The 19203-nt window shown below is 44.0% G+C and overlaps 1 protein-coding gene across 2 annotated transcripts; it reads left to right on the top strand.

The window, feature by feature from the left end:
- The first annotated feature begins 748 nt into the window (after positions 1–748).
- Positions 749–19174, top strand: LOC141962763 (caspase-10-like). Of its 2 annotated transcripts, XM_074911284.1 has the most exons (11): positions 750–959; positions 1829–1933; positions 3953–4292; positions 4399–4498; positions 5045–5180; positions 5962–6050; positions 7355–7391; positions 8396–8484; positions 12831–12942; positions 16486–16990; positions 17500–19174. In XM_074911284.1, the coding sequence occupies exons 3-11, from the start codon at positions 3979–3981 to the stop codon at positions 17669–17671; spliced, it is 1554 nt and encodes a 517-aa protein (XP_074767385.1). In that variant the 5' UTR covers positions 750–959; positions 1829–1933; positions 3953–3978; the 3' UTR covers positions 17672–19174. The 2 variants fall into 2 exon arrangements, with proteins under 2 accessions (XP_074767384.1, XP_074767385.1); XM_074911283.1 differs by lacking the exon at positions 1829–1933 and having other exon boundaries at positions 749–959.
- Positions 19175–19203: the final 29 nt, after the last annotated feature.

Below are 19203 nucleotides of genomic sequence, written 5' to 3'. Positions count from 1 at the left end.
ATATTCTTTATTGGCAGCACTGGGGATGGCTCCACTACAAGTGCCACGCTTACTAACAAAACTCTCTGACTAATATACACAAAAAGCATACATATGCATTAGATTTCTAGAAAAGGCGGTCTTATGCTAAGGGTTTCTTAGAATTCATTTACACAGTCAGAGCGTGTGGTAAAAATAGAGTGAGGGTCTTCTCACTTCCTTAGGGGTCCACACAGCCTTTCTCACACTGTCCGTTAGTGAACTTTAGGTTTCTAGTGTCCATGCATGGTAGTAGAGTTACTTCATCAATCCTTCAGCTCCTTTGTTCCAGCTTTCAGTCACTTATCTTGGTACTGGCGTCTTAAGCACTTGTTTTCTTCAGGTTCCTGCTATTAGAGATGTACTCAGGAGTTTTTTCAGTCTCTTTACTAGGCAAGGAGTTAAAAGGTTTCAAAACATCTTACAATTGGGTAACTGGGTAACGACTACAGAGGGTAGTTAAGAAAAAGTATAAATGAAATTACATACATTACATTAAAATGCAGGAAAAATACAAGAAACAATAAAAGCTAGTAAAACACAAGTGATGTCTAACGTTAAAACTAAACGTCTTATTTTACAAGTCCGTGTACATTAGCACTTTCAAGCACACTTGTAGCCGCTTCCCTTCACACGGCGCTCGGCCCATGCCCGCGGGGCGCCGCCGCGCTTCTGGGGAGCCCCCCCGGCCGCCAGCGGGGTCGCGCCGTGCCGACGCGCCTCCCAGCTCCTTGCCCAAGATCGACCGTATCCCGGTCGCCGCCCCGCTACGGGGGACGCCGCCTCCCTCCTGCGCGGCCTCCGGCAGGCGCAGCGCTCGGCGCCGCGCCGCGGGGAGGGCCCGGCCGTGACTCAGCGCCGGGAAACGGCGCGGGCACCGCTCGGCGCCGCCCCCAGAGCAGCTGCCGGGAGAGGGGACGGGGTCGGAATTCACGTACGAGGTAAGAAAGGGGGGACTGAAGTGGAGAGGGAACGAAGGAAGGCTTCAGCTCCTCAGTCCCGCGCCTTCCTTCCGCTGTGGTGCGGCTGCCTGCGGGGCCGCGGCCGAACGTTCCCCTTGCGTGTGGGCTGTGGGCTGAGCTCCGCATTCGCCTGTGCTCCGTGGCTTTGCATTATTCCCAAATCTTGTAGTCTGGCAGTTCCCCAGTCAATAAAACACGGAAAAAAACCAGTAATTTGATAATCCTCACTGTTTATTTTATGTGATCTGAGGCGCTCACTTTATAACTCACTAAGAGTTATAACGTGGTATGTTTATTACGACGTCGGGCACACGGCGGATCGCTCCGCCACAAACGTGCGCTTCGGGAGCGAAAAAACCCAGCTCCATTTATTGTTTGAAAAGTTACATATGCATTAGGATTCCGAAGATGAGGAGGGAATATTACAATTAGTTCCGAGAAATTCCCCTCTTGCCCCCCCCCCGTCCTTCGCGCCTGCGCAGTGCCTCCTGGTGAGGGTGGGCCGGGGTCTTCAAGGGTCTCCAGGATGAAGTAAGACTCCTTCCTCTTCATTAACTTTTTACCTTTGCTTCCTGCGCATGCTCTCTGGACCTTTGGCTCCTCTCCAGGTTGTAGAGTCAGTTTTACCCGTTTGTTTTGTTAATTGGAACTTTTGTGTCTATCAAGATGTTCCAGGAAGTAAATCCTCGGTGTTATCAGGAATTGGTCATCCTTTAGCTGGCACAGCTCCCCCTTTATCTCAAAAACAGGGATTTGTTTACTACCTATCCTGTTTTCTGTAAGAATGTTATCTAGCATTGTTTAATGCTTTGTCGATATTTCTTTGCTTTTTTTGTTGCCTTCCTCAGATCAATCTTCCTCCTCCAAGGGTTTATTGCAAAGCATAGAGACGCTGATCCATCACTTTATTGTGTGTCGATGATCTGCCTGCTAATGTCCTGCTAGCTCTAGCTGTAAGTGTTAAGAGTCAGCCGTGGCAAACCTGGGTCCCGGCTGTACTAGTGTTGGGTGTTGTTTACTATCATCTTGTTCTCCTGGAGTAGGGATTGTTTGCTCGTTTTCCATCTTTGCTTTAGGACTCTGTCTTTTACCGTGATGTTTTATAAATGGCCTCTAAAATGCATGAAGTGGTAGAGAGTTCTAAAAACACGTGGCACTAAGCCAAGCAGTGGTTGAGCAGTCAGTGAGCCCGCAGTATTTCTTTTCAATGCAGAGCTGGGAGAAAGGGCCAGCCCGGCCTGCCCTCAGTACAGAGTGGGGGGAAAAGAGGTTACAGACAGCTAGTAAATGCAGCACGTGTTGAGATATTTTATACTGATATTGATAGATATTGATATATTGGAGGATATTCCAAGCTCAATCAGGAAATGTTCGGAGTGAACAAAGCTTTCCAAGAATGGCAGTAACACAGACTTGAAAACTTGAAACTTGAAAACAGGAATTTGTGCTGGATCATGCTTCGGTTTGATTTGCTGAGGAAATGACTTACATATACCTGGTGTACACACAACTTGCCCCCATTCTCCTAAAACGATGATTTTTTAACTCATTTAATTGAAATAATTGGGTCTAAATTCTGAATTTTCATAACTCACTTTGAACCTGGATTATATAGGCTTGTTAGTTTAGGCAGAAATCAGTTTAACAAGTTATTCTGCTAAATTGAATGGATGAAGCATCTAGATAAGGTTTCAAAGTAGCTTTTAGCAAAATTAAAGTCTGATTTATTGTGAAGTGATAAAATTTCTGTGTGTAGATAACAGGCTGAGATCTGAACCTTTTTGATAACACTTGGCTTGAGCTGTGTCCCAACATATGAGATTTCATACGAGGAGGAAAGGAATGTGAAGAACAATTATTGAGCTATGGGAAAGTAAGTCTGAATACAGGAAAAAGCAATCCGACCTTTATTTTTGCACAGACTCTGACTTCTGACTCGGGGACAGGACACAATTCAGGATTCCTGGGTTCTGTCAAACCTCGTTTCCTAACTGGGCATCTGGACTTGGGGATTGTATTTTCTATCTGCCTCTGAACACAAAAATGTAACAGTCTCTTCTCTGTGACCCCTTGTGCTATGATATTCTCTGTGGTTTATCTGCTGAGCTGTCCCCCCAGGTGCTTCAAAGGCTTTGGATTCAGAGGTTCTGTTCCTGCTCTGCTTCTCTGATTTTTTTTCTCGTGCTCCCTCATGTAGAAAGCTTTGCTGCTTCCAGCTGCTCTAAACAAAAGACTGAAGACCTACCTGCCCATTTTTAGGTATATAACCTTCCACAGGCAGAACAGAATTGCCTAGGCTGTGTGGAAGAAGTTGGGTGTGGTGAAAGGGTGATTATTAAACTTCAGTGAGTTGCCTGTGTAGAGCCTATTTAGACTGAGTGCTATTACATTTTACTTGACGTATACTTATAAGGGAGACTTTAGGGTTTTTCATGGGAGGTGAAACACAGTCCACCAGCAAGATGTGACTGGGAGTGAATGGATATTCCACAGCTTCAGCTTGGGTGTCAGGCTTGTAACAGAGGAACACCTTCCTGTTACAGCCAGAGAAAAATGAGCCCTTGGACTGCTGATCAAGGAATATGTGTGAACCACTGTGTTCCCTCCACTGAGAATTCTAATAAGTTACTGCAGTGACTCTTCCCACCTAGAATGGAGAGAAGCAAAGATCTGAACATGGAAGATACTTGAAAGAAATGGAGTAATTTAGGGACCTCTTGAGGTCATCTAGATCAGTTTTCTTCTCAGAGCGGGGCTAACTTCAAATTTAGATTGGGCTGTTGAGAGCTTCTGCTAAATCTGGGCTTTGTTGTAGTCTTGTGTTTGGAGAAGGAAGTTTCACATTTATTTAAAAGAAAACTCCTCTTCTGCAGAGAATTCAGGGCTTCCAAACAGCTGTTGGATGAATTCTTAATACAAGGATTGTTGTATTGAAGATTCAAGCATTATTACCGTTTGCTTTCTACTTTCAGGCAGAGAGACTGTTGATTCCAGCAACATGGAGGATGATGTCAGCTTGAAGTTCCGTCAGCAGCTCCTGCTCATTGATGAAAACCTGGTGACTGAAGATGTAGCAGCTTTAAAATTTCTCTGTACTGACTTGCTCCCCTTCAAAAAACTAGAAAGTGTGGAGTCAGCAGTGGACATCTTTCAGCTTCTCATGGCTGAAGAATATCTGAATGAGGAAGATACTTTCCTACTAGCTGAACTCTTATACAGAATTAAATGTCACTCCTTGCTTAAGAAACTTGGTTATACCAAGGAGAAAGTGCAAGAATGTCTGCATGAGAAGGGAAGAGTGTCTCTGTACAGGTAAGCTTGCTGTGGGATTCTGTCATCTATGCCGTACTGTTTCCCTTTCTATTTTTAAATTCCCAGATTACTTTTAGTTTCTACACTGTCTTCTGTTCTGTTACAGGCAGATGCTGTATGAATTGTCAGAGAACATTAGCAATGAGATGCTGAAGGATATCATATTCCTCCTGCAAAACTATCTTCCAAAGCGACGGATAACTCTTGTATGTGAGGAGAGAGCCAACTGTGTGTATGGTGGGAAGGGAAGAAGGAGTGGGGGAAATAGGAGAAAAAGCATTAAAAGTATTTGGCAGAATAGGGCATAATCTGCAACTAGGCTGGTCTGTATTTTTAGGGTTAGCAAGGAGGAAGCTGTTGTCAGGTAAGTGTGCCAAGGTCAACCACTGACAGTCCACAGTCTTGCATTAGATCATAAAACAGTGACAAATCAAATCTTCACCCTGCTTGAGCTGTGTGCAAAGAAGATTCATGTCCATATGTCATTGGTACCATTTCACAGCAATAAAGCCTTCTCGAAGACAAGAGCCATTACGTGCTTTGGGTGACTCTGTTCAAACAAGTAATAATGCAACCAGTAGCCTTCCATGAAGCAACGTTTCTACCTCCCACGGTGATGTAAAATTGACTGGACCTTGTCGATAGGAAGCAAAGCAGATAATAATCTGATTGTTTGAGGCAGACAGGGCTGAGGCAGGTTTTGAGTTCTAAGGAATGATAACTATATTTTGCTCTCTCCTTTTGGCTGCCAGTCTGCTCTGGAATTGCTGATTTTATTGGAAAAACAGGGCCTTTTAACTGAAAACAATGTACAGATGCTGGAGGAAGTCTGTATGAATGTTTCACCTGATCTCCTGGAAACAGTAAACTGCTACAAAAGGGCAAAAGGTGAGAAATTCACAGTCAGGGAGTAGGTTTGCTAAAATGCAGGAAGCACTAGAAGGGTCTGGGCAACTGAATCTCAAGGTCTTACGTGTGCATTGTCAGAACAGGAGCTAGAGTGGCTCATCTTCACACACAAATTTGGCATAACAGTCCCTAGCTTGCATTACTTCCTAGATGAATTTCAGTAGGGACATGATGGAATATCTGAGGCCACACAGAGAAGCTGAGCACATACAGAACAAGCTGGGAAACTGAAAATCCATTTATAGTTATGTCACATTTCTCCATTTCCCCATGAGTAGTATGGAGATGATGATGGGTGTCCTGTAAAAGGATATATGTGATATATGAAGGTACACTACAACAAGGCAGTTGTCTGCTAATAAGCTGGCAAGGCAAACCATGCGTGCATGTGTGTCTGATATGTGGTAGGCTTTATTATTAAATGTGTGATTCATGTTATCAGAGGTTATACTGTAGTTTGTAATATTCCTTCATTTAATGTCCTGTGGAGTGACTACTGGGGGAAAAAGTTCTATTTCCATCTATTTAAGCACTGGGAAACAAATCTGGGAAGTACAAAGCTACGTTTCCCCAGTAGGTGGAAGGGCACTCAGTGTTTCATGAGTTCCATTCCCCCATGCTTTCTGAGTGTTTCAAAGTTGCTTTCATTTTAAATATATCTTCCAGTAAGTATAGATCTGCATTTGCCTAAGGTGCAGATTCATACCGATTTAACTAAAAGGCACTTGGCTTCTCTCATTTTATCTCTTTCTGCTCCTAGTGTCTCTGCCTCACCAGGAGAACACTCTGCCAGTCAAGGAATCTTCACTGTCTCACACTGGAGCCATCAGAGTATTCACTTCCTCACAGGTACGCTGGAGTACATACTGCCAGTTTGGGGTTTAGTGGTTGGGGGCTTGAGTTTTTTTCTTGCCTGTATTTTTAAACTGTACTGACTGTGAGATTTTTTGGTTAGTTTTCTTACTTGGCTTAGGAGGGGAACAAGCATCTTTGTTCAGCATGTAAGAAATACAGCTGGATATAGTATCAAATAGTGGAAGTCAAAAATACTAGTATTGGTCACGTGCAATTGGGGGGAAAAATTAATGTTAGAAAGAGAGATGAATGAGTGAAAAAACGAGACAGGTGCCTTCTAGAGAACAGGTCAATCACTTGGTGCTGATTTTTAAAGTTTCAGCTGGTCAACACTAAACTATCTTTAAAGGCTAACACCGTACTTTGATGATCAGTTCAAACTGCTGCTGAAGGGAGTGGTCCCGTTTTCTCAATGTACCAGTCCTTGATCAGTTAAACCCCTCCTGCAGCTGCATGATGAATCAGACTGGGAAACTTCTCAGGGCTATAACTGATCTTTTTCTGGGGTGAGAGGAAGGGAGGGAGTTTTAACCCAGTTCTGATTGAGGAGAACAGAGATCTCTCTAAGGATACTTCCCAGGAGTGAAGTTGTAGACAAGAGCTGAGGAAAATGAGCTATTTAATATCAGAAGGGTTTGCATTACCCCTGCTTTGAGCTATATTTGCTCTACACTTGCAGAGGGTTTGGGGAAGCCTTCATCCATTGCACTTAGCACAGTCAGAAAATAAATGTAGTTCTAGTAAGAAAACATAGATATAAAAGATTTTTTAAAAAAGACTAAAAGATTGTTTCCATAATCCTGATGGTCATGTTTGATTTTTCTTTAAAATGATGAGAGGTTGTACACTTTCTCCATGCTGTATAATAAACCATTTAAACTTAATGCTGGAAGATGTCTTTTAGGAAGGACTAGAATCACTAGTTACAATGGTTTATATTCAAATAATTGACTATCAAAGAGAATTGATTAGGACTATGTTGGGACCTTTATTTTGTTTATTATGACTGCTTACCCCTATAGTGAGAGGATCATTTGGAAGTGAAAGAAAATTCTTTGTTGTTTCCCTTTGTCCTTAAAAGAAAATATATATGTTTCCAGCTCTGTGAGATTTGCTGTAAGTGGGGAAGTCTTTTGTAATTTCATTATTAAATGCTTTGCTACTCTTACGAATTCAGTAGTTTTCCTGCTCATGACTTAAAGAGCTTTATATTAAGCCTATTCTTCAGAAATCATGATGAAAATTTATTATATGTAATAACAATTTTTAACATGGTATTCCCCCCACTCAAAAAATAGGAGACCTCAATCAAATCTGTCGTTTCTAACATCAATGGTAAGAATTTCTGAAAATATGTTTGGCTTTTAGTACCTTTATGTTTAATGTTGCATTCCTTTACTTTCTCTGGGAAATTTCTAGCATTTGGTTTAATGCAGCACGCTTACCTTGCTGTATTCTTGGAAGGGTCCTTTGCTTTCTGCACATACAGATTTGAAGGATTTCTGCTCTTATATAAAAGAGGCAAGAGAAAATTGGCGAATCCTGTGTACTTTGTCAGTCATTTACTAGAAACTAACTAATGTGCTTTCTGGGAAGTGAAATAAAGGCTGGTCTGATTAGAAGCAAAAAGATTATTTCTTTCCTGAAAACAAAAAAAACAGGTTTTCTGTTTAAATATCCCTGGGAGAACAAGAGAATGGCACACTATGACTGTTCGTAAAACTGAGATGTTAGGGTTTTGGGTGCAGGATTTTAGTTCTGATGTCTTTTGCTGTATAGATCATTATGTTGAAGAGCCTGGGAGTATTGCGTGGTAGAGATGGATGTTTTGAATGCATTAAATAGTGCGCGATTTGTGCAACAGGAGAGAAGCGGTTTAGGGCATTCAGAAGAAGTAAGCAAAGCAGCAATAAATCAAGTTACATTTTGGATCAGATCTCTGAAAAGATTCTGTACAAATTACAGTGGGTAGTTTGCATCCATCTTTGTGACTCAACATCAGATAGATCAGTTGCAAAGTATAGCAGTACAACATCTGTCAGCTGTTTTCCACCTTCAAGTTCTGTCAATGAAGCCTTACTCTGAAAGTCAGTCTGAGAGTTATTACAGTGATTCAGGAACAAACAAAATTAAAATCTGTAATGGGAGCTTCAGTAGGAACACTGCAGATCCTTCTTACAATACAGATTATTTCTAAGATTATTTCCAAATTAAAAATTCATTTGAATGTCTCAGGGAGAATCGATCCTTGTACCTGTGTTGTAGCTAAACTCCTTTCTGCTACATCCACCAGTACTGGATTTCTTTTCATAAATATCTATGCTGGGTTTTTTTCCTAGATAACAAAGCAGCTAATCTTACACAAGGCTTCTCAGAAATGAACATGGAGCTGCCTGGAGAATTCAACAATGTAGAAAACGAATCCAAGGTTTGAGACAATCTCTTAAATCCTTCCTTTTCAATACCTGGGGTGTGAGGTCTTCATCCCTGTAATGACATTGGTCGTTCAAGGACTTCACGTGTGTTTCATGAAGTTTTTTTGAGTTGTCTGATCAACTGCAACATTTCAGAGACTATTTTAACCTTGGAGGCCAGAACATTAACAGTATTGAAATGTGTGGTAGAGGCAAAACAAACATAATACCTTTGATGATATCCACACATCAGTGCATCTGCTTATCTTCCTGATACAGGCAAAATGTTTGGCATTTTCTTAAGCTGTGTGTTTTGGAGATGGCAGCAGAATGTTCAAGACATGGAGACAAACATAGTTGTCTTTCTGGATCTGGCTTAGAAGAAGTTTCAGGGCATCTTGAAATTAAAAACAATAAGGGGTAGTATACAGTGACCTTGTGAGAAGGCTGAAAGAAGACAAGAGTTTTTAGTAAGCTATTGCAGGCCTGTAACAATCTTCCTCAATAAACCAGAGGTTTTGGTACCAGGTAGAAGATCCATTTTGTGAGATCCCTTCTTAGAAGCCTTATGTGCACTCTTTAACCTTGTACAGCAGTGTAACCACTGAGTTCTCCCTTGGCTTTTTCCTTCTGATGAGCATGGATATTGAGGGAGCAAGTTGCTGCATTTATTTATAGATATTTAATTTCTTGGAGTTCTGTGTTATATCTGTGTTATAACATTTTCATCACCTGATGTTCAAAGTGCTGTAGCAAAAGCACTTCTTGCTGCTGTTGAAGGAGCTTGGAGCACTGCCTTCATTTTGTTCTAGTAAAACACACAAAAGCAGGTGTTGCTCTCTTTAGTGAGCAGAAAGGAACTGGAGTGCTGGGAGTTTTTGACTTCAACCTGAGGTCGGACTTGAAGAGATGGTACTTGAAGTTTTGGTGTCTTTTCAGTTTTTAAAACGTTCTTTCTTAAGAGTGGGAGGTAACTTTTAACTCTTAGCAAAACTGGTAGTGTGGCAGCTTTATGCACTTCTGAGATCACTCTGCCTGCATCCCTTTCTGTTGGATCAGTATGAACCAGCTGCTCCAAGTATTCATCACTACTCTCAGGAAAAACAAGTCAGAGGTCTAACATCATATCGTTTCATTTGAGAGAAAGGAAAGATGTTTGGGAACCGTGGAAGCACCTGAGAAGGGTCTGGTAGGGAGTGGGGCCCACGCTCACAGAAAGGTGTTGGATTCATGAGCTCATCTCAAGTGCATCTATACCAATGCACGCAGCAACAAACAGGGAGAGCTTGAGGCCATGATGCAGCACGAGAACTATGACACAGTAGCTATCACAGAAACGTGGTGGGATGCCTCACACAGCTGGAGTGCTTCAATCGATGGCTGCAAGCTCTTCAGGAGAGACAGACAGGAAAGGAGAGGTGGTGGAGTGGCCCTGTATGTTAGAGAATGCTATGACAGCTCAGAAATCAAGTACAGTGATAACAGGGTTGACAGTGTGTGGGTTAGGTTAAGGGCCAATAAAGCAGATCTTGCTGTGGGAGTCTGCTACAGACCCCCCAGTCAAAGTGGTGAGGTAGATGAAGCTTTCTATAAACAGTTGGGAGAAATCTCGCAGTCACTTGCCATTGTTCTTGTGGGGGACTTTAACCTCCTGGGTATCTGCTGGGATCACAGCACAGCAGAGAAGGAACAATCCAGGAGGTTTCTGGAACGTGTGGAGGATAACTTCCTCACCCAGCTGGTGAGTGGGCCGGCAGGGAAGGTGCCTCCTGGACCTGCTGCTTGTGAACAGGGAAGAGCTTGGGGGGAGGTAAAGGTTGGAGGCTGTCTAGGGTGCAGCGATCATGAGATGACTGAGCTTTCGATCCTCCAAGAAACAAAGAGAGGGGTTAGTAAAACTGCCACCTTAGACTTCGGCAGGGCTAACTCTGACCTGTTCAAAAGGCTGATTAACAAAATCCCTTGGGAGGCTGCCCTGAAGGAAATGGGAGTCCAGGAAGACTGGACATACTTCAAGGGAGAAGGAGACAGGCCTGGCTAAACAGGAACCTTTGCCCAGATCTCAAGAACAAAAGGAGAATCTATTGCCTTTGGAAGAGGGGCCAGGTCTCTCATGAAGACTATAAAGATGTAGTGAAGTTATGCAGGGAGAACATTAGGAGAACCAAAGCACAGCTAGAGCTCAAGCTGGCTGCAGCTGTTATGGATAACAAAAAACGTTTCTATAAATTCATTAACAGCAAAATGAGTATTAGGGAAAATCTCCCTCCTTTACTGGATGCAGAGGGAAACACGGTAACTAAGGATGAGGAAAAGGCTGAGGTGCTCAATGCCTACTTTGTCTCAGTGTTTAGCAGTGGAACTGGCTGTTCCCTGGACACCCAGCCCCAGGAGCTGGGAGATGGGGAGGGGAAGCAGACTGAGGTCAGCACAGTTGAAGAGGAGCTGGTCAGAGACCTGCTGCACCACTTGGATGCACACAAGGCTGTGGGAGCGGGTGGGTTACACCCAAGGGTGCTGAGGGAGTCGGCAGATGTGCTTGCCGAGCTGCTGTCCATGATTTACCTGAACTTATGGCTAGCTGGGGAGGTCCCATTGGACTGGAGGGTGGCAAATGTGACACCCATCTACAAGAGAGGCAGAAAGAAGGATCTCGGAGACTACAGACCTGTCAGTGTGACCTTGGTGCCAGGGAAGGTCATGGAGCAGGTCATCTCGGGTGCCATTAAACGTCATATAATGGACAACCAGGGGATCAGGCCCAGTCAGCAGGGGTTTATAAGAGGCAGGTCCTGCCTGACAAACCTGATCTCCTTCTACAACAGGGCGACCTGCTTATTAGATAAGGTTTACCTTGACTTTAGCAAGGCCTTTGACACCGTTTCCCACAGTATTCTCCTGGCGAAACTGAATGCTTGCAGCTTGGATGGGCACACGCTTTGCTGGGTAAAAAACTGGCTGGCTGGCCGGGCCCAAAGAGTGGTGGTGAAGGGAGTTAAATCCAGTTGGCGGCCGGTCACGAGTGGTGTCCCCCAGGGCTCGGTGTTGGGGCCACTCCTGTTTAACATCTTTATTGATGATCTAGACGAGGGATCGAGTGCACCCTCAGTCAGTTTGCAGATGACACCCAGCTGGGTGGGAGTGTTGATCTGCTCGAGGGTAGGGAGGCTCTGCAGAGAGACCTGGCCAGGCTGGAGCCATGGGCTGAGCCCAACTGGGGGAGTTTCAATAAGGCCAAATTCCGGGGGCTGCCCTTGGGCCACAACAACCCCCAGCAGCGTTACAGGCTTGGGGAGGAGTGGCTGGAGAGCTGCCAGTCAGAGAGGGACCTGGGGGTGCTGATTGACAGCCAACTGAACAGGAGCCAGCAGTGTGCCCAGGGGGCCAGGAAGGCCAATGGCATCCTGGCTTGTGTCAGCAATAGCGTGGCCAGCAGGGACAGGGAAGGATCTTACTCCTATACTCAGCACTGGTGAGGCCTCACCTGGAACTGTGTTCAGTTTTGGGCCCCTCACTACAAAAAGGACATTGAGTTACTCGAGCATGTCCAGAGAAGGGCAACGGAGCTGGTGCAGGGTCTGGAGCACAGGTTGTACGAGGAGCAGCTGAGGGAACTGGGGTGGTTTAGTCTGGAGAAGAGGAGGCTGAGGGGAGACCTCATCGCCCTCTACAGCTCCCTGACAGGAGGGTGTAGAGAGCTGGGGATGAGTCTCTTTAACCAAGTTGTAAGTGATAGGACAAGAGGGAATGGCCTCAAGTTGCGCCAGGGAAGGTTTAGACTGGTTATTAGGAATCATTTCTTTCCAGAAGGGTTTGTTGGGCGTTGGAACGGGCTGCCCAGGGAGGTGCTGGAGTCCCCATCCCTGGAGAGGTTCAAGAGTCGGGTTGACATAGCGCTGAGGGATCTGGTGTAGTTGGGAACTGTCAGTGTTAGGTTGATGGTTGGATTGGATGATCTTCAAGGTCTTTTCCAACCTAGACGATTCTGTGATTCTGTTTCACTGTGAACCTTCTGCAATCTGAAGTTAAAATATTGTCGTGACAATGGAAACAGTTGGGGACTTGTATCCCAATTCAGATTGCAGAGTTTGGCTGCTGAATTCTCTTTCGCATAGAGATGACCAGCTCAGCTGCTAAAACTTTCCTCTACAGTTTGATAGTATGGTGACAGAGTGTGCTTGAGGCTTCAGCCATGACTTTTCACACAAGTAAGCACAATGAATTCCAGCTTTCCAAAAGTAACCCCCAGTCTTAGGTGTCTCTTAATTTTTGGATGCCAATTTTGAGACATGTTAAGGAAATATGAGTAAGTTGAATAAATTCTTTGAGGCTCTAAGCTTTTTTCCTCTCCTTTCTACAGAAGATGACAAGCTACAAAATGGATGGACCACACAGAGGATTTTGTCTTGTTATTAATAATGTTAACTTTGATAGGTCTCTTCAGGAGAGAAAAGGTTCTTGTAAAGATGCTGGTAAGTTACTGAAGTGAGATTTATTAGTCTCTGTTTCCCTCTGTGAGTTAATTATCTAGTATTGCTTATTGTCTGTATTCTAGTTAGTTAATATTGTTAAAGTGTAAAATTTTTGATACATGTTGAATTATGTCCTTTGTGTATCTTAGGGGAGGGAGGGTTAAAGGATGCGTAACCATTGAGTTTCTGATGCAGCTGGATCATTCTTGAATCATTTTAAGAATCACTTTTTACTTAGCCTTTATCTATAGCTATAACAAAGAACTAAAACTGAAGTAAAACACCGTTGTACATAATACGATGCAAAATTCTGTAATCAACCAACTCTGTGCATACTTCTTATTTTACTTTGTTCAGTTTATCTCGTGTATGAAACACTTCATTGTTTTCCAGTTGCAGTTTTGACGGTTACGTGAGGAAGGTTTTGAAAGATCTAAGCAGAAAATTGGCAGGGGGACAGGATTTCTCATATTTTCAGGTGTCATTTGTGAGCTCAGTGTGTCAATATACAGTGTAAATTGTCATTGTATTTTCTGAAACTTGTTGAGAAAAATCCAGGAACTCTGTTTGAGCTGATGACATGGGTTTTTTTATTCCAGTTAACCTGTAATTGATACTAGTATAATCATAAAATGATAGAATGGTTTGGGTTGGAAGGGATCTTAAAGATCATCTAGTTCCAACCCCCCTGCCATGGGCAGGGACACCTTCCACTAGCCCAGGTTGCCCAAAGCCCCGTCCAGCCTGGCCTTGAACCCTTCCAGGGAGGGGGCAGCCACAGCTGCCCTGGGCAACCTGTGCCAGGGCCTCACCACCCTCAGAGGGAAGAATTTCTTCCTTCTATCTAATCTAAATCTACCCTCTGTCAGATTAAAACCATTACACCTCGTCCTATCCCTGCACTTCCTGATAAAAAGTGTCCCTCCCCATCTTTCCTGCAGCCCCTTTCAGTACTGGAAGGCCGCTGTAGGGTCTCCCTGGAGCCTTCTCTTCTTCAGGCTGAACAATCCCAACTCTCTCAGTCTGTCCTCACAGGGGAGGTGCTCCAGCCCCTGATCATCTTCATGGCCTCCTCTGGACCTGCTCAAGCAGGTCCATGTCCTTCTGATGTTGGGGGTCCCAGAGCTGGACACAGCACTGCAGGTGGGGTCTCATGAGACGAGTAGAGGGGGAGAATCCCCTCCCTCTCCCTGCTGGCCACACTGCTCTTGATGCAGCCCAGGACACAGTTGGCTTTCTAGACTGTGAGCTGGCTCACAGTCAGTTTTCCATCCACTAGGACCCCCAAGTCCTTCTCTGCAGGGCTTCTCTCAGTCCACTCCTTGTCCAGCCTGTATTTGTGCTTGGGATTGCCCCGACCCATGTGCAGGACCTTGCCCTTGGCCTTGTTGAACTCCATGAGGTTTGCACGGTCCCACCTTTCCAGCCTGTCCAGGTCCCTCTGGATGGCACAGCCCTTCCCTCCAGCATGTCAACTGCACCACACAGCTTGGTGTCGTTGGCAAACTTGCTGAGGGTGCACTCAATCCCACTGTCCATGTCGCCAACAGAGATGTTAAACAGCACTGGTCCCAGCACTGACTCCGGAGGAACATCACTCATCACTGCTCTTCACTTAGACATTGAGTCGTTGACCACAACTCTTTTGAGTGTGACCATCCAGCCAATTCCTTACCCATCCATACCAATGTCTCTCCAGTTTAGAGACAAGGATGTCGTGCAGGGCAGTGTCAAATGCTTTGCAGAAATCCAGATAGACTATGTCAGTTTCTCTTCCCTTATCTACCAGTGCTGTAACCCCATTGTAGAAGGCCACCAGATTTGTCAGGCATGATTTACTGTTAGTTGGCTGTCTCCAGTCACCTCCTTATTTTCCACGTACCCTAGGCACAGTTTCCAGATCAGAGGTGAGACTGACTGGCCTGCAGTTCTCCGGGTCTTCCTTTTTTCCCTTTTTAAAAATGGGTTATGTTTCCCCTTTTCCAGTCAGTGGGAACTTCACTGGACTCCCACAACTTCTCAGATATGATGGATAGTGGCTTAACCACTTCATCTGCCAGGGTCCCCAGGACCCACAGATGCATCTCATTAGGTCCCATGGACCTGAGCACCTTTAGGTTCCTGAGATGGTCTTGAACCTGATCTTCTCTTACAGTGAGTGGTTCTTCTCCCAGTCCCCACCTTTGTCTTCTGCGTCTTGGGTGGTGTGGCTGGAGCTCTTGCCACCGAAGACTGAGGCAAAAAAGTCGAGTACTTCAGTCTTCTCCATATCCCAGGTGACCAGGTCTCTCATTTCCTTCTGGACAGGGCCCACGTTTTTCCCTAGTCTTCCTTTTATCACTGACATTACCTGTAAAAGCTTTTTTTGCTGACCTTGATGTCCCTTGCCAGATTTAATTCTATGAGGGCTTTGCCCTTCCTAACCTGATCCCTGGCTACCGAGACAGCTTCTCTGTATTCCTCCCAGGCTATCTGTCCATGCTTCCACCCTCTGTAGGCTTCCTTTTTATGTGTGAGCTTGTCCGGGAGCCCCTTGTTCATCCCTGCAGGTCTCCTGACTTCCCCTTTGTTGGGATGCATCGCTCCTGAGCTTGGAGAAGGTGATTGTTGAATATTAACCAGTGTTCTTGGGCCCCTCTTCCCTCCAGGCCTTTATCCCATGTTACTCTGCCAAGCAGATCCCTGAAGAGGCCAGAGTCTGCTCTTCTGTAGTCCAGAGTAGTGAGCTGGCTGAGCACCCTCCTCACTGCCCTAAGGATCTTGAATGCCACTATTTCATGGTCACAGGTTGCCCCTGAGCTTCACACTCCCTGCCAGCCCCTCCTTGTTGGTGAGAACAGGGTCCAGCACAGCACCTCTCCTTGTTGGCTCCTCTATCACTTGGAGAAGGAAGTTACCATCAATGTGTTCCAGGAACCTCCTGGATTGCTTATATGCTGCAGTGTTGTCCTTCAAACAGATATTGAGGTGGTTGAAGTCTCCCATGAGGACTAGGGCTTGTGAACGTGAGGCTGCTCCTACCTGTCTGTAGAGGGCCTCACCCACTCAGTCTTTCTGGTCAGGTGGCCTGTAACAGACCCCAATATAGAATCTGTTGTCCCTGTCCCCCCTTTAATCCTGACCCATAAGCTCTCGGTCAGCTCCTCATCCATCCCCAGGCATGTCTCTGTGCACTCCAGCTGGTCACTGACATGTGGATGACCCCCTCTCCTCATCTCCCCTGCTTGTCCTTCCTAAAGAGCCTGTCTCCTTCCATTCCCACACTCCACTCGTAGGAGCCATCCCATCACATCGCCATGATGGCAGTAAGATTGCAGCCCTGCAGGCGTGTGCATGTCTCTAGCCTGTCTTGTTTATTACCCATGCCACGTGCATTTGCATAGAGGTATTTAAGTTGGGCCCCAGGTGGAGCATTCATAAGGATGAATCTACAGAAGTGTCAGGGTTTAAGGTCTTTCCTCATTCAGATTAGTTTGCATGATGACTTCATAAAATGGTTTTCTACTGCCTCAATTTTTCCTTTTGTTCTTCTTTTAATTACAGGGGAACTGGAGCGAGTATTCACATGGCTTGGTCTGGATGTGAGGACTTACAGAGATCTGACATCTCATCAGATTATAGAACTCATGAAAACTTGGCAGTGTTTGCAAGATCACAAAGACAGGGACTGTTTTATATGTTGTATTCTATCTCACGGAGAGTCAGGAGCGATCTATGGGAAAGATGAGGAACTTGTATCAATTCGCAGGATCATGTCCCACTTCACTGCCAAACAATGTCCACAGCTGGCTGAAAAACCCAAACTCTTCTTTATCCAAGCATGCCAGGGTAAAGAGATACAGTGTCCAGTCTATGTTGAAGCTGATGCACGAATTCCTGACTTGCCTTCCATGCAGCAGAGCATTTCTGCTTCTGAAAGTATTCCTGAAGAGGCTGATTTCCTCCTAGGCATGGCCACAATTGACGGATATGTCTCTTTCCGGCACGTTCAACAGGGTGCTTGGTATATTCAGGCCCTGTGCAGCAAGTTACAGTTGTTGGTACCAAGGTAAATACTTTGCTTAGCTCTTCCATGAAGAAATAGGAGGATCTTCCCCTTTTTTAATTTTCCAAAGACAGCTTCACATAGGAACAACTGACCCACGTTCTGAGGTGAACAATATTTGTTAACCTGATGATCTGTTTGCCACTGATAAATTTACATTAACACTGATAGTACCATAGAGATAATCTGGAGAACGTGAAGTTTATTGTAAAAAAACTGAAAACCTCCCATCTATATTCTTTAAGGCAGAGCCATCTTTTTCTTTAGTGGATTTAGATAAAAATATTCTGTAACTTTTATTTACTGGTTGAATCAAGCAAGACAGAGTAAGAAAAGGTCTTTTGTTTTTAGTGTGACTTAAATGAGAACAAAAGAGGATAAATCTGGAAAAAAGGATGTGGGGTTTGTGTTTTAAATGTTTGTATCTTCTGGATGATCTGGGAGGTGTTAAATGGAGTGCCATCTGCTTATTAATAAGTCATGTTTTAATTTTTGCTCTCCTGGCCATATAGGGGTGAAGATATTTTGTCGATTCTTACAGAAGTTAATGAAGATGTGGGAAGACGTGTTGACCGCTTAGGGACAAAGAAGCAGATGCCCCAACCAGCATATACCTTAAGAAGAAAATTTATATTCCCAATACCTACAGACCCTCCTCCTTCACAGCAACATCGAGGCTTTTAAAATACATCCTTTTATCAGCACAACTCATTTAAATGCAATTCATCACACTAACTATTTCAAGGCAGTTACCCAGAATCCTGAAGAATTGTTAGGTTCAAGACAAGGCCTCAGAAATTTTTTGCCAAACAAACTGTGAAACTGGAGGAGACACAATCCATGTGGGAGAGGCATGCTTCTGTCATGTTAAATGTTTTTGTACCTGCATAAACTGCAGAGATAAGTGTTTTTCGGACAGCATAAGGGTTGCATGTAGCCTTACATATCTAAACCAGGACTGTTAATCATCTGATTTAGGCTCCTTGTGTTTTATTTTGCAGACTAACAATTTTAAATCCTGCCTCTAAATCCATTAGCTATGTTCATCGAGAAAGACAAAGGTGGAAATGAAGAGGAGAAAGCTTAAATTGGAAGTGTAAAAGGGTTTCTTCCATCTCTAAACTATGTTTAACTTAATGGAGATCCTGTTAACTCTTGAAATTTGTTCCACAGTGCATACTGATACCATCTAATGGCTAACATAAACCTCGTGTATAATGAGATCTTTCCAAAACTGAGTAAAGCCAAAATACTCTGTAGTATTCTGTCTGTGAAACCTTGTAAACTGTCATTTCCCCATCATTTCTGGGAAGACAGTTTAGGGTAGAAGGTTTGCACACTGTGAAATACAGCATTCAGCAGTGTATCTGTATAGGTTTATTCAGATTGATTAACTTTGTTAAGCAGTACATTTTCTGATTATTGTTTCTTGTTTTAAGATCCAAAATGCAGCCATACAAGAAACAAGGCTTCTTGTTGATGAAGCTTCTCACAGAGAATTTTTTGAGTTAACTGAAATAATGTCATGTTGTTTTGTTGTGATTACTACGTATGGCTGTGTCCTTCCTGTTTGTTACTGCGTTAAATTCATACTTCTTTTTAAGAGCTCGGTGAGATAAAAAATATGTAATGTGGTAAGGCTTAGCCTTGTTTCTTACTGACCCCTTCATTTTGTTGGGCTGCATGGATCAGTGGGGTTTTAACTACCTCAGGGTTTAAGCTGAAGTGAAACACAGTTTTTTTCAGCAAAACGCTGATTGCTGTATGGGATTACTAGCCATAAGTTAGGGTGAAGATTTGAAAGAGTACCGTCCAGTGCTGTTGAATGCAATTTTTAGCTTGCACTATCCAGGATTTTCAGGAGGGGAATTTTGCATTATACGGAGTATTGAAATGCATCCAGTTTGCCAAAACATAGTGGTCACTTTTGATCATGATGAATTGATAGTTGTGTGACCCGTCACATTTTGAGTCTTCTCAGTTAGTATGGCTACCACACTTGAAGTCTCTTTTTTGCCACAGATAGAAAATGTTTTGTCTGTTAGTAGAATATATGACATATTGTAATAGAATCATGAAGTTTCTGGCTCGCCATTACTGTTCAGACTTGGTGCATTCTCTTTTTGTATGTTTTGGTAACAGTCAAATTTTTAGCAGTACAGAGTAAACACAACAATTTTGACTTTGTTTGCCGGATCTTGTTTTCATTTTTAAGT

This window comes from Athene noctua, chromosome 7, assembly GCF_965140245.1.
Source record: "Athene noctua chromosome 7, bAthNoc1.hap1.1, whole genome shotgun sequence".
Taxonomy (NCBI): domain Eukaryota; kingdom Metazoa; phylum Chordata; class Aves; order Strigiformes; family Strigidae; genus Athene; species Athene noctua.
Note: the sequence above shows the minus strand (reverse complement) of the source record. Positions and strands in the feature narration are given on the sequence as shown.